The following is a 21,502-nucleotide window of genomic DNA, read 5'->3' on the forward strand; positions in this document are numbered from 1 at the left end:
GACGAAAATTTAATAGTCATGGGTGACTGGAATTTGTCAGTAGGAAAAGGGAGAGAAGGAAACATAGTAGGTGAATATGGATTGGGGGGGGAGAAATGAAAGAGGAAGCCGCCTTGTAGAATTTTGCACAGAGCATAACTTAATCATAGCTAACACTTGGTTCAAGAATCATGAAAGAAGGTTGTATACCTGGAAGAATCCTGGAGATACTAAAAGGTATCACATAGATTACATAATGGTAAGACAGAGATTTAGGAACCAGGTTTTAAATTGTAAGACATTTCCAGGGGCAGATGTGGATGCTGACCACAATCTATTGGTTATGAGCTGTAGATTGAAACTGAAGAAACTGCAAAAAGGCGGGAATTTAAGGAGATGGGACCTGGATAAACTGAAAGAACCAGAGGTTGTACAGAGTTTCAGGGAGAGCATAAGGGAACAATTGACAGGAATGGGGGAAAGAAATACAGTAGAAGAAGAATGGGTAGCTCTGAGAGATGAAGTAGTGAAGGCAGCAGAGGATCAAGTAGGTAAAAAGACGAGGGCTAATAGAAATCCTTGGATAACAGAAGAAATATTGAATTTAATTGATGAAAGGAGAAAATATAAAAATGCAGTAAATGAAGCAGGCAAAAAGGAATACAAACGTCTCAAAAATGAGATCGACAGGAAGTGCAAAATGGCTAAGCAGGGATGGCTAAAGGACAAATGTAAGGATGTAGAGGCTTGTCTCACTAGGGGTAAGATAGATACTGCCTACAGGAAAATTAAAGAGACCTTTGGAGAAAAGAGAACCACTTGTATGCGTATCAAGAGCTCAGATGGCAACCCAGTTCTAAGCAAAGAAGGGAAGGCAGAAAGGTGGAAGGAGTATATAGAGGGTTTATACAAGGGCGACGTACTTGAGGACAATATTATGGAAATGGAAGAGGATGTAGATGAAGATGAAATGGGAGATACGATAATGCTTGAAGAGTTTGACAGAGTACTGAAAGGCCTGAGTCGAAACAAGGCCCCGGGAGTAGACATCATTCCATTAGAACTACTGACGACCTTGGGAGAGCCAGTCATGACAAAACTCTACTATCTGGTGAGCAAGATGAATGAGACAGGGGAAATATTCTCAGACTTCAAGAAGAATACAATAATTCCAATCCCAAAGAAAGAAGGTGTTGACAATTACCAAACTATCAGTTTAATAAGTCACAGCTGCAAAATACTAACGCGAATTCTTTACAGACGAATGGAAAAATTGGTAGAAGTCGACCTCGGGGAAGATCAGTTTGGATTCCGTAGAAATGTTGGAACACGTGAGGCAATACTGACCTTACGGCTTATCTTAGAAGAAAGATTAAGAAAAGGCAAACCTACGTTTCTAGCATTTGTAGACTTAGAGAAAGCTTTTGACAACGTTAACTGGAATACTCTCTTTCAAATTCTAAAGGTGGCAGGGGTAAAATACAGGGAGAGAACGGCTATTTACAATTTGTACAGACACCAGATGGCAGTTATAAGAGTTGAGGGGCATGAAAGGGAAGCAGTGGTTGGGAAAGGAGTGAGACAGGGTTGTAGCCTCTCCCCGATGTTATTGAATCTGTATATTGAGCAAGCAGTAAAGGAAACAAATGAAAAATTCGGAGTAGGTATTAAAATTCATGGAGAAGAAGTAAAAACTTTGAGGTTCGCCGATGACATTGTAATTCTGTCAGAGACAGCAAAGGACTTAGAAGAGCAGTTGAACGGAATGGATAGTGTCTTGAAAGGAGGATATAAGATGAACATCAACAAAAGCAAAACGAGGATAATGGAATGTAGTCAAATCAAATTGGGTGATGCTGAGGGGATTAGATTAGGAAATGAGACACTAAAAGTAGTAAAGGAGTTTTGCTATTTGGGGAGCAAAATAACTGATGATGGTCGAAGTAGAGAGGATATAAAATGTAGACTGGCAATGGCAAGGAAATCGTTTCTGAAGAAGAGAAATTTGTTAACATCGAGTATAGATTTAAGTGTCAGGAAGTCGTTTCTGAAAGTATTTGTATGGAAGTGAAACATGGACGATAACGAGTTTGGACAAGAAGAGAATAGAAGCTTTCGAAATGTGGTGCTACAGAAGAATGCTGAAGATAAGATGGGTAGATCACGTAACTAATGAGCAGGTATTGAATAGGATTGGGGAGAAGAGAAGTCTGTGGCACAACTTGACTAGAAGAAGGGATCGGTTGGTAGGACATGTTTTGAGGCATCAAGGGATCACAAATTTAGCATTGGGGGGCAGCTTGGAGGGTAAAAATCGTAGAGGGAGACCAAGAGATCAATACACTAAGCAGATTCAGAAGGATGTAGGTTGCAGTAGGTACTGGGAGATGAAGAAGCTTGCACAGGATAGAGTAGCATGGAGAGCTGCATCAAACCGGTCTCTGGACTGGAGACCACAACAACAACAACAATCCGAGGGCGTGCCGAAAAGTAATTCTTCCGAATTTTGTATGTGTAAACTTTTAAAGTTTTTTTTAATATAACTATAAGACCATCCATAAGCTTCATTTTTTATGTCTACATATTTATTTCCCCACACAGCCACCCAGGCGACAAAGACGTTTCTGTTAACGAGAAACCAGTTTGTTGACACCGTCAACTGCAGAATGTTTGACTTTGTTTACGGATCCAACACCTCTCCTTGCACCGCTTCATCAAGGTCAAACTTAAGTTCTCGAAGGCGTCCTGTAAGTTTTTGAAACGGATGCTAATCAGATGTGGCACATTCGGGACGGTATGGAGGATGACCGATGCCACTGAACCCAAGGTGTCCCATAGTTGCAGATGTTTCGGCGCTCGTTTGTGGTCTGGCATTACGCAGGAGGAGGTGGTGCTCCTTGTGTGGACGACCTCAATGCATTCGTGCCTTCAGTTTTACTGAGGGTTTCTCACGCACAGACAGTTGCGTATATCACACGCTACTGTTCGGAGCCCTCCAGCGGCATAGGATGGCTACTTGCGTCAGCGAAGCGGGGAAGTCGACCGAGGAATGTGCATGACGTGCAGTATATCAACACATATAGGGAACAGAGAAAAATCTGAGGAGCATCTTTTCTGCACGCCTTTGTAACTATGATTTTGTATTAATTTTTCTGCTCTAGAAGTAGTTTGTAACGTGGCTTACGAGTCACGGTGACCGACGGTCTTAACTTCTTACCCGAGCGTCATGCTACGAGTTTGAAATGAATAGCCCATGTTTGTCCACGCGCATTCATGCAGTTATACATAGTACGTCATTTATATGTTTGACGATGAAATATTTCTCCAACTTTTCCAAGAAACTGTTCAAAACATATTAAATAACTCTTGTCGCCCCACTAGAAGTTCCAAATACGCGATGATTCATGTTGGGCTATGTTTTGTCGCATCGCCTGAGAACAGTTGTGACAAAACTCGATGGATTACGAGTGACTGCCCAGCGGCCATGGGTGAGCATTGTTTCCAACAATTCAGAGATCATGTCGACTCAGTACTACGGAAGGATGGAAAGGGATTGTTGCATCTTGTCCTTATCAGTATATTAGCATAACTGGTCAAGTTATGCCCTAACAATTTTTCTGCTTTTGTTGTTGTGGTCTTCAATCCGAGGACTTGTTTGATACAGCTCTCTATGCTACCCATCCTGTTGGAACCTCTTCATCTCCAAATAGCTACTGGAAAGTGCATTCTTCAGAATCTGGTTCCTGTATTTATCTCTTTATCCGGCTTTATGATTTTTATCCCCACACGCTTCCCTCTGATGATCTCTTTATGTCTAAGAATACGCCCTACCAAGCGATCACTTCTTTTGGTCAAGCTGTGTCGCAAAATTTTCTCCCTAGTTCTATTCAGTAGCTTCTCATTACTAACGTGATCGACCCATCTAACCTTCAACATTCTAATGTAGCACCACGTTTCACTTCCATTCATGGCAACACTCCATACAAAAACCTTTACAAAAAGACTTCTTAACACTTAAATCTACCCTGGAGCGCCAAAGGAACTGGTGTAGGCATGCATATTCAAATACAGTGATATGTAAACAGGCAGAATACGGCGCTGCGGTCGGCAACGGCTACATTTGACAACAAGTGTTTGGCGCAGTTGTCAGATCCGTTAGTGCTGGTACAATGGCAGGTTATCAAGATTTAAGAGTCTGAACGTGGTGTTATAGTCGGCGCACGAGCGATGAGATACAGCAACTCCGAGGTAGCGATGGGTTTACCGTGAATATCAGGAATCCGTAAAAACATCAAATCTCCGATATCTCTGCAAGAATGGGACCGACCACGTCTGAAAAGAATCGTTCAGCGCGACAGAAGTGCAACCCTTCCGCAAATTGCTGCATATTTCACTGCTGGTCCATCAACAAGTGTCGTCGTGCGAACCATTCAACGAAACATCATCGATATGGGCTTTTGGAGTCTAAGGCCCACTCGTGTACCCTTGATGACTGCACGACACGAAGCTTTATGCCTCGCCTGGGGTGGTCAACACCGACTTTGACTGTTTATGACTAGAAACATGTTGCGGGTCGGACGAGTCTAGTTTCAAATTGCATCGAGCGAATGGACGTGTACGGGATGGAGACAACCTAATGAATCCATGGACCCTGCACGTCAGCAGGGAGTGTTCAAGCTGGTGGAGGCTATGTAATGGTTTGGGACGTGTGCCGTTAGAGTGATAAAGGACCTCTGATACGTCCCGATACGACTGACAGGTGACACGTTCGTAAGCATCCTGTCTAATTACCTGCATCCATTCATGTCCGCTGTGCATTCCGACGCCAAAGGACTTGAGCAATTCCAGCAGAACAACGTGACCCAACACGTCCGTAACTGCTGCAGAGTGGCTCCAGGAACAGTCTTCTAAGTTTGAACACTTCCGCTGGCCACCAAACTCCCCAGACAACATTACTGAGCATATCTGGGATGCCTTGCAGCGTGCTGTTCAGAGGAGATCTCCACCCCCTAGTACTCTCACGGAATTATGGACAGCCCTACAGAATTCATGTCAGTTCCCTCCAGGACTAATTCAGACGTCAGTGAAGTGCATGCCACGTCGTGATGCAGCACTTCTGCGTGCTCGCGGGGGCCCTACACGATATTATGCGGATGTACCAATTTCTATGGCTCTTCAATGTTTCGATGTTAAAAAAATTTCTCTTCTTCAGAAATGCGGTTCTTGCCATTGCAAGTGTACGTTTTATGTACACTAATTCACGTATCATTAGTTACTTCGTTGCTTAAATACACTATGTGATCAAAAGTATCAAGACACACCCAAAACACATACGTTTTTCATATTATGTGCATTGCGCTGTCACCTACTCTGGTACTCCATATCAGCGATCTCAGTAGTCATTGGACATCGTGAGAGAGAGCAGAATGGGGTGCTCCGCGGAACTCACGGACTCCGAAAGTGGGCAGGTGATTGGGTGTCACTTGTGTCAAACGTCTGTACGCGAGATTTACACTCTCCTAAACTTCCCTAGGTCCACTGTTTCCGATGTGAAAGTCAAGTGGAAATATGAAGAAACACGTAAAGAACAAAAGCGTACAGCGCGAACTGGTGTGTTGACTGAGACTGCCGATAGTTGAAGAGGGTCGAAATGTGTAATAGGCAGACATCTATCCAGACCATCACACAGGAATTCCAAACTGCATCAGGATCCTCTGCAAGTGCTATGGCATTTAAGCAGGAGGTGAGAAAACTTTGATCTCATGGTCGAGTGGCTGCTCATAAGCCACATGTCGCGCCGATAAATGCCGAACGACGCCTCGCTTGGTGTAAGGAGCGTAAACATTGGACGATTCAACAGGGGAAAACGATATGAGGAGTGACGAATCACTGTACACAATGTGACCATCCGATGGCAGGCTGTGGGTATGGCGAATGCCCAGTGAACGTCATCTGCCAAAGTGTGTAGTGCCAACAGTAAAATTCGGTGGCGGTGGTGTTATGGTGTAGTAGTGTTTTTCGTGGAGTGGGCTTGCACCTCTTGTTTTGTGTGGCACTATCACAGCACAGGCCTACATTGATGTTTTAAGCACCTTCTTGCTTCCCAATGTTTAAGAGCAATTCAGGGACGGCGATCGAATCGTTCAACATGATCGAGTATCTGTTCATAATGCACGGCCTATGGCGGAGTGGTTACACGTCAATAACATCCCTGTAATGGACTGGCCTGCACAGAGTCCTGACCTGGGATGTTTTGGAACGCCGACTTCGAGCCAGGCCTCACTGACCGACATCGATACCTCTCTTCAGTGGAGCGCTCCGTGAAGAATGGGCTGCAATTACCAAGAAACCTCCCAGCACCTGATTAAACGTATGCCTGCGGGTGTGGAAGCTGTCAACGTTAAGAGTGGGCCAATAGCATATTGAGTTCCAGCATTACCGATGGAAGGCGCCACAATCTTTTAAGTCATTTTCAGCCTGGTGTCCTGATCCTTTTCATCACATAGTGTAGCGAAACTCAGCTACTACTTTAAGTTCCTAATTTAATTCCCTCAGCATGACCTGGTTTATTTGGACTACATGCCATTATCCTTGTTTTTGCTTTTGTTGATGTTAATCTCATATTTTCCTTTCAAGGCACTGTCCTTTTTGTTTAATTACTCTTCCAGGTCCTTTGCTGTCTCTGACAGAGCTACAATGCCATCGCCAAAAGTTAAAGTTAGTATTTCTTCTCTGAAATTTTTCTTATGTTTCTATTACTGTTAGTTCAATTTACAGATTGAATAACGTCGCAAATATGGTTGTAGCCTGTCTCACTTCTTTCTCAACCACTGCTTCCCTTTCATGACCCTAATTTAACTGCAGTTTGGTTTCTGTACAAGTTATAAATAACCTTCTCTCGCAGTATTTTACCCCTGCTACTTTTAGAATTTCAGAGAGTATTCCCATCAATATTGTCAAAAGCTTTCTTTAAGTCTACGAATCATATAAACGCATGTTTGTCTTTCCTTGACCGCTCTTCTTAGGTAAGATGCAGGGTCAGTACTGCTTTGTACCTACATTTCTCTGGAATCCGAACTGATCTTCCTTGAGGTCGGTTTCTACCAGTTTTTCCGTACATAATATTCGCATTTTGCAGTCATGACTTATCAAACTGATAGTTTGATAATTTTCACACCTGTCAGCAACTGCTTTCTTTGGAAATGGAATTACTGTATTCTTGTTGAGGTCTGAGGGAATTTCGCCTGTCTCATACACCTTCTACATCATATGGAGGAGTTTTGTCATGGCTGGCTATCCGAAGGTTGTCAGTAGCTCTTACGGAATATTGACTATCGCCGGGACCTTGTTTGGACTTTGATCTTTCAGAACTCTGTCAAATACCTCTCGCAGTATCGTATATCCCATCTCATCTTCGTTTATGTCCACTTCCCTTCCTATAATATTGCCTTCAAGTGCATCTTACTTGTATAGACCCTCTATATCCTATTCCTACCTTTCCCTTAAGATGGGATTTCCATCTGAGGAGTTGATATTCATGCAGCTGCTTCTCTTTTCCCCAAACGTCTCTTTAATTTTCCTGCAGGCAGTGTCGATCTGTATCTTTCCCCTCTGAAATCCTTACATTCCGTTAAATTTAAAAATTCTGCAGACTTACTGTTTTGCACTGTACTTTTACAGTCAATATTTCATTGCTCTGTAAACAGTTGCTGCTTTTCTTAGCAGTAATTGCTACCAGCCTTGCTCACTACTTAATACAAATATATCTGTAACTGACAGTTTTTACATTGAGGTTTGAAATTTTCCCGGCGTACTGATTGTTGCATAAAAACACGGAAGAACTGCCATCTTGCCACGATATTTCGGCACAAAGTCTTTTGGCCTTCTTCAGGTGAGTACAGCTGTAGAAGTACTGGCGAATACGCGCTGAGCTCTGCTATTTAAAGCCAAAGGGGGCTGCATTGCGCATGCGCTGTGCATGTACGGTTTAGCGAGCGTGTTCACAACTCCGTGCGCTGCGCCTGGCGCCCTCCGCGGTGAAAACTTGGCATTTCGATATCAGGTCGGTCTTCATCTTCATACCGATAACTACGTTGACTACGAAGTTTCTCTACAACAGGATTCCAAGCGGAATTTAACTGGTAACCACTATCTCGATTGATAAGAGTCTCGCTGTCTGGCAATTTTATTTCTATGGATTCATTTATAATTGAACTCCAGAAATTTGATGTTTGAACCACAATTTTTGTATCATTGTAATTCATGGAGTGGCCAGTAGAAATGCAATGTTCAGTGATTGCGGACTTAGTGGGTTGGAGAAGGCGAGTATGCCGCTGGTGTTACACAATACGTTCCTGCACCGTTCTTGTTGTCTGCCCTATGTATGACTTGCCGCAATCACACGGAATCTTGTAGACACCTGATTTACGTAAGCCCAGGTCATCCTCAAAGGATCCTACCAGTGATGATATTTTAGGAGGAGTACGAAAGATGACTAACTCGATGCTTCCCCAATATTCTACCTATCTGTGACGAGATGTTCGCAATAAAAGGTAGATAAGCCGTTGACCTGAAGACTTCTTCCTTGTTGCGTCGTTTGTAGGACTGCACAGCTCTGTTCACTTAGTTGAAAAGCCATTCATCAAGAATACCTTTTGCAGGTGTTCCAGTTCCGCTTGAAGACTGTCGACGTCAGAAATAGTATGGGCACGGTGGAATAGTTTTAAGCACACCCATTGTTGGTGCTGGATGGTGGCAACTGGTAGCTTGCAGATACAAATATGTATGGGTCGGTTTCCTATACACCGAATGACCAAGTGTGCCATCATTCTTACGCCGTACCAGAACATTTAAAAATGGCAAACAACCATCTTTCTCAGTTTTCATAGCGAACTTAGTATTTTCATACAAGGAATTCATGCGATGTAGAAATTCTTGGAGACGGTCCACGGCATGAGGCCATGCTATAAAGGTGTCATCCGCGTAACGTCAAAACACTGTCGGTTTAAAAGTGGCAGAATTGAGAGGTCTCTCTTCAAAGTCTTCCATAAAAAGGATTTGCCACCAGGAGAGACAAAGGACTCCCCATGGCGACACCGTCAGATTGTTCATAAAATTCATTGTTGAATGTAAAATATGTAGAAGAGAGAGTATGCTCAAACAACGTTGTAATATCTGTATCAAACATATTACCGATCATGTGTAATGAATCATGTGTGAATGTGGTAAAGAGAGAAACCACGTCAAGGCTGACCAGCTAGTCGTTACTTTGCAGCTGTAAAGACTGAATACGGCTGAAAAAAATCAGAGTTTTTTATGTTATGAGGGCATTTGCCTATAACTGGTTTAAGCAGTGATGCCAGAAATTTTGCTAAGTCGTAGGTGGCTTCCCCAATGTTGCTCACAATCGGACGTAATGGTACATTTTGCTTATGGATCTTAGGCAGTCCATATAGCCTGGGAGGAACCGCACTATTTGGTTTCAATCTCTTGATGACCTCCTTCCATCGAGAACTATTTGACAAGAGTTCTGGTGTTTTTCGCTTAACTCGGCTCGTTGGGTCCTTATCAATTTTGATTCCACCTATCACATTTATAGTATGGCCTCATGGCGTGGACCGTCTCCAAGAATTTCTACATCACATGAATTCCTTACATGAAAATATTAAGTTCAATATGAAAACTGAAAAAGATGGTTGTTTTCCATTTTTAAATGTTCTGGTACGGCGTAAGAATGATGGCACACTTGGTCATTCGGTGTATAGGAAACCGACCCATACAGATTTGTATCTGCAAGCTACCAGTTACCACCATCCAGCACAAACAATGGGTGTGCTTAAAACTGTAATCCACCGTGCCCATACTATTTCTGACGTCGACAGTCTTCAAGCGGAACTGGAACACCTGCAAAAGGTATTCCTGATGAATGGCTTTTCAAATAAGTAAGTGAACAGAGCGATGCAGTCCCACAAACGACTCAACAAGGAAGAAGTAGTCTTCAGGTCAACGGCTTATCTACCTTTTATTGCGAACATCTCGTCACAGATAGGTAGAATATTGGGGAAGCATCGAGTTAGTCATCTTTCGTACTCCTCCTAAAATATCATCACTGGTAGGATCCTTTAAGGATGACCTGGGCCTACGTAAATCAGGTGTCTACAAGATTCCGTGTGATTGCGGCAAGTCATATATAGGGCAGACAACAAGTTCGGTGCAGGAACGTATTGTGTAACACCAGCGGCATACTCGCCTTCTCCAACCCACCAAGTCCGCAATCACTGAACATTGCATTTCTACTGGCCACTCCATGAATTACAATGATACATAAATTGTGGTTCAAACATCAAATTTCTGGAGTTCAATTATAAATGAATCCGTAGAAATAAAATTGTCAGACAGCGAGACTCTTATCAATCGAGATAGCGGTTACCAGTTAAATTCCGCTTGGAATCCTGTTGTAGAGAAACTTCGTAGTCAACGTAGTTATCGGTATGAAGATGAAGACCGACCTGATATCGAAATGCCAAGTTTTCACCGCGGAGGGCGCCAGGCGCAGCGCACGGAGTTGTGAACACGCTCGCTAAACCGTACATGCACAGCGCATGCGCAATGCAGCCCCCTTTGGCTTTAAACAGCAGAGCTCAGCACGTATTCGCACGAACTTCGCCGTGACATCTACCCTTCCTTCCAACTATAACCTGGCCTTGTTCCCCCCCCCCCCCCCTCCCCAGGGTCCCCTTCTCCTCTTTCCTCCTCCTCCCAGAGCGGATTTTCCTCCATCCCCCACTCCCCTGAGGCCCTGCACCCCATACTTGCCTCTCTCTTTCCCACATCCCTCCCTACCTGGCCCTCTTCCGCGCGCCCCCCATTCCCCTCCCCTATCTCTTCCCCTCCCTCCCTTCTTCAGGTCTCCCTCCTCTCCTAGAACCTGGCAGATCCTCTGTATTGATCGTCATCAGTGTGCCACATCAGTGTTGTGTTTAGTGCTTTTCTCGTGTGCGTCAAGAGGTGTGATTTTAATTGTGTACTGCCTTGAACTTCGCCGTCAGTGTTACGTTATGTGCTATGCCATCCGTCAACACCTTTGTGCTCCAGTCATACTGTGCCTTGTGTTCTTTTAATCGTCGCAGTGTGAGGCTTTTTGTGTGTGCTACTTTTAAACAGTTTTTTATCTCCATTTTACAGTCACCCCGTTTTTTTTGTGTATTGCCTTCCATGATGTTCTCCCTTTTTTTCTTTCTATGTCCGCCTTCTTCTCTCCTTTGCTGTTTTTAAATGTCTTCTATTGTTTTGTTCTATGTCTTTTGGCTGAAGAGCAGCGCATATGCTGCTGCCAGCCCGCCCCGGTGGGGAATTGAAATACAATAAAAAAAAAAAAAAAAAAAACGTATTCGCCAGTACTTCTACAGCTGTACTCACCTGAAGAAGGCCAAAAGACTTTGTGCCGAAATATCGTGGCAAGATGTTACTGACCTACGGCAGTTCTCCCGTGTTTTTAAGGAACAGTTTTTACATTGTTATTTTTACTACAAGTAAGGAGTAAAATTGAATTACATTGCCATTCTGAAGCTAATTTAAATTGGAGAAAGCGCTACAGACCTTTGTGCATGGTATCACTATTTAGGAAAAGCCAAGTACGCTATAATTCGTTGCATAGAACTTCTTAGGCCTGCTTCCGTAGCTACGATGCTTACCTTCAAGTAGCTGCTCCACTTGGCTGACTTTGCCACATTCGCGTATGTTGCAAATAAACCAGTACGACTCATTAGTACAATGACAGTTTCACCACCAGAACAGAGAAGTTTACTGATGTTCTTTATTGCCCGTCTGCAAGGAAAAATAGAAAGAGTTTATACAATCAAACAAACAAACAAACGTACATTGAGGATTTTCCAGCAGAGAGAAAAATGGAACTAAGGACACTGCTCGTTTATTTCCAATTCCACAAAATAGCAACTTTTAGTTGAAGTATGGTTCACTTTTTTCACTATTCATGAGACCTGACTGTTTTAATCTGCCATAGCTTGTGCCTGTTCTGAAAAAAACCTCTTGCTGTGCTGTTTTTAATTCTCCCAGATGCATTTCGCCTTTCACTTTAAGAAATCATCAATGGGATCTTAGTGATACAGTTACGATGTACCTCTGACCCTCTGATATTCTAAGTTTTACTCTTAGATTATAAAACAGTTCACTTGTCGCTGTTTTATGGTCTACGGATGACACGTAGCAAATCGAAAGTGTATCCTAACTATCATTATAGATCCCACTGGCGATGCCTTAAAGCGAAAGATAGGCGAAACGCGTCTGGGAAAATTAAACACAGTGCAGCAAGAGAAGACATTTTTATTTACAAAAATGTTTCTGTGCTTGCTGCGGAGGATGGCTACGCAAACAAACTCTTGCCACATCTTGGTACGTTGGTTAATTTCTTACATGTTTATTAAAATCTAGTGCCCTATACAAGCACATATTCTTGTCTTATTCCTGTCTTACAATCGAATATTTTCACTGTTGCATCCAGTGTGGTCTGTAGCTATCATTTTCACATGTGGGCAAGTATCACCGGCAACATGTTGGCAGGTGTTAGAATTTCCACTGAGAAATATGAAACCGTTCGGACCGAGAAGCTATCTGGCAGTTTTGTGTCCTGCAGCTGCAAGGCACACGCGCAATGACTGAAGACTGACGATTCCCAGGCAGTAAGTCATATTTTATTGTCACAACACAATAGATCAACGTTCAACATAATGTAAATTCTAGTGATCCACTGAAATATCCTTCTGATCTCAATGGAATATGATGAACTTAAGGTCTATTGTGACGTATGTCGTGATGGTCATCGCTAGGCACATAATCGTAATATAAGTTCCACGGAAGAATACCGTTTCAGGGACAATGCATCCGGGGAAAGTAAGTGTCGGGGGAGACGAAGGCTCTCACGATGACGGCTAGTTGGTCAGTGTGGTCGCTGTGGAGTGACCTTCCCTGGTGGCTGCTGGAATGGCATGGCGGCGTGGTGTAGAACCAGCGGCTGCGCTCAGCTGGAGGGAACCCTGTTTGTGTAAGCTGCTACAGGCCGTCGAGCAAAACATATCTGTGTGGCGACAACAGGCTCGTCTAGTGTTCAATGAACACGTGACCAGCTTGTGTGTGTGGGACAGTCAAATGAAAACTGAACAACCCTTACAACGAGACCACGGAATGGCGCGTAGTAGTTTCCGAAGTGTCCTCACATTCGAGGATAACTACGAGCAGAGGGCACGTGTACCCAAAGGAGGTCATGATGACCTTCCCAGAACTTTCATGAACGGCTTTCCACTTCTTTGGCGGGGAAGATGTATATTTCCGCTACTGGCTTTGTCGTTTGACCTCGGTCTGTCGGGACGCTGTCTGACGGAATCATCTTACTGCACGCGAACACTCACTCCCACACTGCCTATCGGACGAAGGCAACACTTCAGTGATCTTTCACCGTGTGATCTTCACATGTTCAGCGACATGGAGGAAGATGCGTGGACGTAGATTTCAGTCCGACGAGAGAGTGGGTGCGGTTGTGGGTCCCTGAGCAGCCGACCGTGTTCTATGAAACAAGAATTAATAGTCTCTTCACCCAGTGCGACAAATGTCTTAAGGTAACTTGCCTGTGAATCTGCTTCAAAAATGGATTTTCCTTTTTCATCTTATATGGGTGTTTAGAGTTTTTTTGAACAATGTGGTGGTGAAAAGAAATGAACTGGAAATCAGGAAGTAGTTTAAAAATCTGTCGGTTTGCATCCACACCAATGTTTCCGTTGCTTTCGCATGGCAATGCTGTCAGACTGCTGTTTGAGAAACATACTATGCAACTGTTTTTCAAGTTGACAGCCCTGTTCGAAGTTAGGCTCTTATGTTGCTCTCGTATATCATCGGTTTGCGAGTGTTGGTTTCCCGATAAACTTTTCTGTAGTAAGAGTTGCTGCCATTGTCATTCTCTTAAGTTATTATGCCTGTAATTTGTTTTAATGTGGGCAGTGTTATAAGGTGTGAAGATCTAGAGTGACTAGGAATATATTATGGGTTTAATATGAGACAGTCACTGTTGGTAATTGATTCCATGAGTGTAGTCCAAGCTGCAAAGTTGCTCCTCAGGGTAACTAATGACACCTGCGTAACAAGCAGAAACATGAAAAGAAAAGATGAGCTTATAGACCAAGAAGATTACGCACCTTCAGTGTACTATAGCAGAGGAGAGCTTTAGATCAAGTTTATCTTTGAATTTCAGGAGAAATAGATTTTGTGATATGTTTATTCAATAACCTATTTGAGCTAGAGATGTGAAATTTCCTGTTATGTTTCAGTGTGCTATTTGGGGGAAAGAAGATTAGAAGCACTGATTTACTATCAACAGGAAGGGCAATACATACTTATTAATTATAAAAAAGCAACCTTAACTTCGACTATCGGATGTAAATATTTCTAGAATAGAATCTTGTGGCAAGAAATACATGACTGAAGTCTACTTTTCAGAAAGACTTATTGTTAGCCGGCCGCGGTGGTCTAGCGGTTCTGGCGCTGCAGTCCGGAACTGCGGGACTGCTACAGTCGCAGGTTCGAATCCTGCCTCGGGCATGGGTGTTTGTGATGTCCTTAGGTTAGTTAGGTTTAAGTAGTTCTAAGTTATAGGGGACTTATGACCTAAGATGTTGAGTCCCATAGTGCTCAGAGCCATTTTTGAACTTACTGTTAACATATACCCAAAGTATCTTCATATGAAATTGTAAAAGTGTCAACGTGAGAACTCAAGTGATCAATAGTATATAAAAATATGCAGTAGAAACGCTGGTATTTTCCACCTTTCAGCCAACAGAGCGCTCACATTTTTCAGTTAGAGACGTGTAAAATTTAACTGAAAATTGTCAATATTTTTAAATATGTTCACAGACAATTTGCTTTATGGTGTGTGGTGATTACTTCTGGTTTGTTGGTGCATTGAGGGGGAAGGAACCAAACAGGGAGGTCATCAGTCCCGTGATCTAAGGTTGCAGAAACCAAGGGAGGAACTACAAAAATAGCACAGCACAGTCAAGGGGAAGGACAACGAGCAAACAAAGAATTACAAGGAATTTCTGGGCAGCAGGAACATTGAAGAACAGAAGGAGCGGAAATGGCGAGTTGAGGGGCGCCCCAGAGAAGCTAAACGCATTGGACCACCAGCACACCGCCGCCGCCGCCGACCCTTCCCAGTCTCCACTCTATACCATGATCACGTCAACAGGCACAACAGGGGAAGAATAAACAAGGAAAGGGTAAAGAAAACGGCACAAGAAGTCCAAACAAAATGTAGGAAAAAGGGAGGGGGGGGGGGGGGGGGGGGAGAATGTGGTCAGTATGGAGGTAAGGCCAAGGGCTCCATAATCGACGCCAACGCTAACCGAGGGACTTCATTTCCGGAGGGCAATTCAGGTACTGGGGCCTGCAAGGCCAAACCACTTTTGCGAAGAAAACCGGGACAGACGTAACCACATGAGGTTCGTCCGCTAACATCTGTGACATGTTGATATAAATAGATTGACGGGGTTATGGGACTAAACAGCGAGGTCATCAGTCTCTTGATTCGAAAATTACTTGCGTAAGATAGAGGTGTCCGCTGAAAGTGGGCTGATCCAGTCAGAGGGGTCAAACTCTAAACCGAGGAAACTAAGAATAAAGGGGGAAGGCATGAATGGGTAGGCCAAATCTAAAAACTTGAAAAACAGAGGGATAAAAGAGCGTCTTTGCAAGGGAGAGCGGTCATGGGTCCCAGTTCCAGGAAACTGGAGGAGGGACCCCAGCCGCAGCCACCATGCCCCTGCTTCAGGAGTAAAGCAAAACTTTATAAGTGATGGTGAGTGTTCATCGGAGGTGAGGGTATCATCTGGAGTGCCCCAGGGAAGTGTGGTAGGTCCGCTGTTTTCTATCTACATAAATGATCTTTCGGATAGGGTGGATAGCAATGTGCGGCTGTTTACTGATGATACTGTGGTGTACGGGAAGGTGTCGTCGTTGAGTGACTGTAGGAGGATACAAGATGACTTGGACAGGATTTGTGATTGGTGTAAAGAATGGCAGCTAAATATAAATATAGAGAAATGTAAATTAATGCAGATGAATAGGAAAAGAATCACATAATGTTTGAATACTCCATTAGTAGTGTAGCGCTTGACACAGTCACGTCGATTAAATATTTGGGCGTAACATTGCAGAGCGATATGAAGTGGGACAAGCACGTAATGGCAGTTGTGGGGAAGGCGGATAGTCGTCTTCGGTTCATTGGTAGAATTTTGGGAAGATGATGTTCATCTGTAAAGGAGACCGCTTATAAAACACTAATACGACCTATTCTTGAGCACTGCTCGAGCGTTTGGGATCCTTATCAGGTCGGATTGAGGGCTGACTTAGAAGCAATTCAGAGGCGGGCTGCTAGATTTGTTACTGGTAGGTCTGATCATCATCACGCGAGTGTTACGGAAATGCTTCAGGAACTTGGGTGGGAGTCTCTAGAGGAAAGGAGGCGTTCTTTTCGTGAATCGCTACTGAAGAAATTTAGAGAACCAGCATTTGAGGCTGACTGCAATACAATTTTACTGCCGCCAACTTACATTTCGCGGAAAGAACACAAAGATAAGAGAGATTAGGGCTCGTACAGAGGCATACAGCCATTTATGCTCAATAAGCTCGATTGACTCTCAGAGGCATCCTGGTGAATAGTGAAACCACGTCGAAGCTCATTAGGGGATCAGTGTCTTTCAGTCAAATTTGACGAGAAGAGTACCGAACTCTTTAGGCATGTCTTGACCTCAACGTATTTTCTGTTCAATGCGGAATACTATGAGCAAACGGAGTCGCAATGGGCAGCCCACTCTCGCCGGTGGTCGCGAATTTGTACATGCAGTACTTTGAGAAGGAAGCCTTGGCGTCATCCAATTGGAAACCCATTTGTTTCTTCCGTTATGTCGATGACACGTTCGTCATCTGGCCCCATGGTAACGACAAGCTCCTGGATTTCCTTACACACGTAAACTCCATACATCCAAACATCAAATTCACTATGGAGACCGAAGCAGAAGGAAGATTACCATTCCTTGACGTTATGGTCAAGAGAAGAGCTGATGGTACCCCGAGTCACGGTGTGTACAGGAAGAAAACGCACACTGACCTGCAACTGCATGCAGACAGCTGCCACCACCCTTCTCAGAGGAATGGAGTACTAAAAACAGTAGTACACAGGGCGTGCAGCATCTCAGACGCAGAGAATCTGACCCAGGAAATTGAACACCTCAAAACCGTGTTCCGAAAAAACGGGTACTCGGAATGGCAGATTAGACGCGCTCTCCGTCCCACCACCACAGCACAACCTGTGGTTACGGATGAAGTCACCGAAGAAGAGGTAGCCACTGCCTTTATTCGGTACAATGGCGCACTATCGGGGAAAATCGGCCGTATATTAAAGAAACACCGAGTTAAATCGTCTTTTGCCCGCCCAATAAAACACGGGCATTACTGGGAAGTGTGAAAGATGACCTCGGTTTGAGGAAGGCCGGTATATACCAAATTCCCTGTGAGTGTGGGAAAACTCATATCGGACAAACAGTACGCACCATCTAAGATCGTTGCCGAGAACATCAAAGGGACACTCGACTGAAATATCCAAATAAGTCGGCGGTAGCAGAGCACTGTTTTTCCGAGAAACACGAGATGGATTATGAGCGTACCAAGATCCTGGCTCAGACCTCTAAATATTGGGACAGCGTTATAAGGGAGGCTATCGAAATTCGCACTAGGGAGGATCAACCGAGATTGCGGCTACAATCTCAACAAGGCTTGGGACCCGGCACTGAATGTAATTAAGAAGACTCTCAGCAAGAAGTACGAACTGGCGACTCGACGCTAGGACATTCAGACTCCCACGTCTCTGCGACCGCCGGCGCGCGGGCGCAGACGGCGAAGACAGCGGCCCGCGGGGGAAGAGAATTTAAATCGGCCGCCCGCACTAAGGAGCTCAGTTCGTCAGCGCACCTGACGATGGCGACATGTCTGATCGCCGAAATATTGTGCCCGTTGGACACTATTAACCGGCAGTATACCCGTGGACTGTTCAAGCAATCGGCAAGTTCATTACCTGGGATACGTACATGGCTGTGAAAAAGGAAACCAACCAATAAACAGCATTGCCAAGAATGAGATTTTCACTCTGCAGCGGAGTTTGCGCTGATATGAAACTTCCTGCAGATTAAAAACTGTATGCCAGACCGAGACTCCAACCTGTGACTTTTGCCTTTCGCAGACAAGAGCTCTACCAACTGAGTGCCAAGATCGACGAGAAGGTTATGAATGGCAGAGACCAAGGTGTGGAGTAGAAAACCCTGAAGGACACCCATTGAGTCGATCCACATAAAAAAAGTCGGGTGAAGGAGGACCGTTTGATAACGCAGATCGCCTGATAGATGGACATCAGTAACATGATAAACATCCCAGACATGGAAGGCAAGGTATAGTGTTCCATGCCAACAGAGGATGCGAAGGCATATCCCACATGATCGGCGGATTTAGGGCCATCGATGTGAAGAAACCTTAGCGTCCTGTAACTCCCATAACAGGAGGCAGAACAAACAATGGAGACTCTCAGACTCTAGAACCGCTCCATTCGAATCTGGGCTGAGGAACTAACCAAGGAGGGGTGGTCGGGAGAGAATGTGGGGAAGAGGACAAGGAGAGAGAAGCAAGGCGGAGCCCAATCGGTAAACCCAGCGTGAAGGCGACGTCCCGAAGCCGCAAAAAGTAGAGTAGAATAGGTGAGCAGGAGAAGAGCGTGAGCCGTGGAGCTCAGTGCGACGGGACGCTTTCCATCGGCAAGGAAGTCTGCGAGAATTTCGAGAGAGAGTAGAGAAACTAGGCAGGAGAGGTTGGGGTTGTGGCGCGAACGGGGAGACGAGTGCAGACGGCAGTTGTGAGAGGGAGATGAGGAGTGCTGTGGCCTGCATGAGGTATAGAGATCGGCCCGTAGTCAATCGGCTGCTGCTGCTGCTGCCGTGGTCGCCTACGATTGTCCTTCACTGAGGTAGTCCGTGGAGCTGTGAAACGGCGGCCTCTTGTCTATTGCCACCACTATGTACGGCGCCCAATGAGACCAATTCCAGCGACTCAAAACGGCTATCCTTGCTGCGAATCAGACAAATCTGAGTAACGAAGGTTTGTAAAGTGGCGATTTGAATCACAAGCTGGTTGTGAATGTTTCTCAGGAATCCTTGATACTGTGTATGATGGTTTAAGGTACCGGAAGTGTAGCAGGCTCAAGCCTACGTCTGCGTGTGACTTTAGTACAGCTTGGGCAGCTGAATTACATGGGCTAAGCCGTTAGTATTCGGAACTATATGTGCTCCATTGCCGTGTAGCGCTTGCTGTAATTACATGCATTGGACCTTGTTAGTGCAACTGGTAGGAACTTGCTACATTCAGGTTCCATTCTTGTCAGATAAGGAGTTTAACCTTGTGTCAACGCTCATATACGAAGCGCCCCTTTCAGCAATATAAGCTTTGGTGTGACCAAATGATGCTCCTTGGTAATGTTATAAACTTAGCCTGTTTTAGTGCGCTGCTCCTCGGGCCCTGAAATTGGTCACCTTTCCCTCCATGTTGTTGGGAAAGCATGTGGTGGTCCAAATGGTCTGGGCCCGTCAGTTGATGGAGGGAGGAAACTGCCAAATGCGGTAAACTTGTTTGTAATATTGTTGTGGCGAAGGAGGTGGGCACCTTGTATTATTATGGACAAAGTTATGTACATAACACTTGTGTTAAAATTATTACGTTTAATGGTCTGTTAAAGTGCATCGCTTAATTAACTTACCACCTTGCAACTGAAATGTATTTCAGTGTGTGCCTAGCAGCATTTTTTTTTTACATTCTGTGTGCAAGCACGAAAATCGTTTAATCACGTTTTAATCTCTGTAAATTATTACCAGATATTTATTCAATGTTAGTTCTATGATTTTAGCCAGTTGTGTGCCTTGAGAATTTTTTTCTGAGATGAAGTGACCAATGGCCTTAATTGTGTTGGTATTATTGATGTTATAAACTTGATCAATCATTATCTTAACGTCAATATTTGTTAGCCTTAAATTTTGGCACGAAATTAGGTAGTTCCTATTAGTTGAGGATTTTGATTGCCTTAATAATTGCTAGATATGTAAAGCAAACATGTTACTTATTAATACCATTATTCTGAATATTTTCTTGGTATTTGTGAAAGCTATTTATGATACAAGGTATTTAAGAAAATTTTTGTCTTCATTAAAGAAATTATTTTTAACCTTTTTTAAGAGATTGTTATTTTGAATATATCAGATTGTTCAAGCTGAGAGATTTAAAGAAAAAATTTTTCGCCCAGTCGTTGGACATCATAAATACATGTAATTAGTTAATGTTGGTTTATCAAATGAAGCTTGCCAATTATTACATAAATTTTCTTTTTAAGATTTTTAACTGTGAATGGTACTGCTGTTGTGTTACCCATGGGGTTTCCCTTCCACACCACAGCCCTTGTGCTGACCTCTACCTTCCCCTGGTACACCTAGTTCGTGATGACACTGGAAACCAGGAGCTGGTACCGCCAAACCAGGAGGGGAGGTATCCCACGGTCAACCGGAAGGCTATTGACCACGATAGCGTGGAAGGCATCAGTGGCTAAACGGATACCATGATGGTGAACTGGATCTAAGAGGAATAGCACGACGCAACTCGGCAACAGAGGTTTTTATGAGGTGAAATGAGGGAAATGCTAAATGGGCGCAGAACTGTCTATTCACCTCTCATATTCACAAGTTTTTCACAATTTTTCTTTCTGTCCTTTGGATAATTCAAAAAGCTGATGCGTTAGTAACAGGGAATCTTCCTGATCCTACATTTTCATTACTCCCATTTAGTAGCTATTAGAAAGTGCTTGTCTGCCGCACCATACCATTTCCCTCTTTTTACCCATGTACACTCATCAGCCAGAACACTGACTACCAGCCTAGTATCCATATAAAATCGTCCAGGCGATAGCAGTGCCACCTGGCAACGAATGAATGCTAGTCAGACATACGCACGATGCATATAAGTGAGCGTGCTGTCCTTGTGTAGAATGGAGAAGACACGATGTCTTCGTGAGTTTGACAGAGGGATGATTGTGATGGCCCCCGAGGCTTGGCACGAGCATTTCGGAAACTGCTCGATTTGTCGGGTATTCGAGGTGTGCTGTGGTGAGTCTTCAGCATGTGGCGAAACAAAGGTGGAACGACGTCCAGACGTCGTGGGGTTGGGCGACCAGCCCTCATTACTGATTTCTTACGTCACAGGCTGAGGATACAGGTAAAACAGACAGGCGGCAGACTGGCGGAACTGACAGACTTTAATGTTGGGTAGAGTAGAAGTGTGTGTTAACACACAGTGCACTGAACACACTTAACGATGGGACTCCGCCTCCAACGACCCACACATGTGCCAGTACTAACAACACTACATTGCCAAC

The 21,502-nt window shown here is 44.2% G+C and overlaps 1 protein-coding gene across 1 annotated transcript in view; it reads right to left on the minus strand.

The window, feature by feature from the left end:
* LOC124613454 (juvenile hormone acid O-methyltransferase-like) overlaps positions 1-21,502 on the minus strand; it is a 92,525-nt gene that overhangs the window by 64,073 nt on the left and 6,950 nt on the right. The window contains exon 2 of the mRNA XM_047142158.1: positions 11,673-11,805. Within this exon, the coding sequence (XP_046998114.1) occupies positions 11,673-11,805 (133 nt within the window). The remainder of the gene's footprint in view (positions 1-11,672; positions 11,806-21,502) is intronic.

The sequence above is a fragment of the Schistocerca americana genome, chromosome 4 (assembly GCF_021461395.2).
Source record: "Schistocerca americana isolate TAMUIC-IGC-003095 chromosome 4, iqSchAmer2.1, whole genome shotgun sequence".
NCBI classification, from domain to species: Eukaryota; Metazoa; Arthropoda; class Insecta; order Orthoptera; family Acrididae; genus Schistocerca; species Schistocerca americana.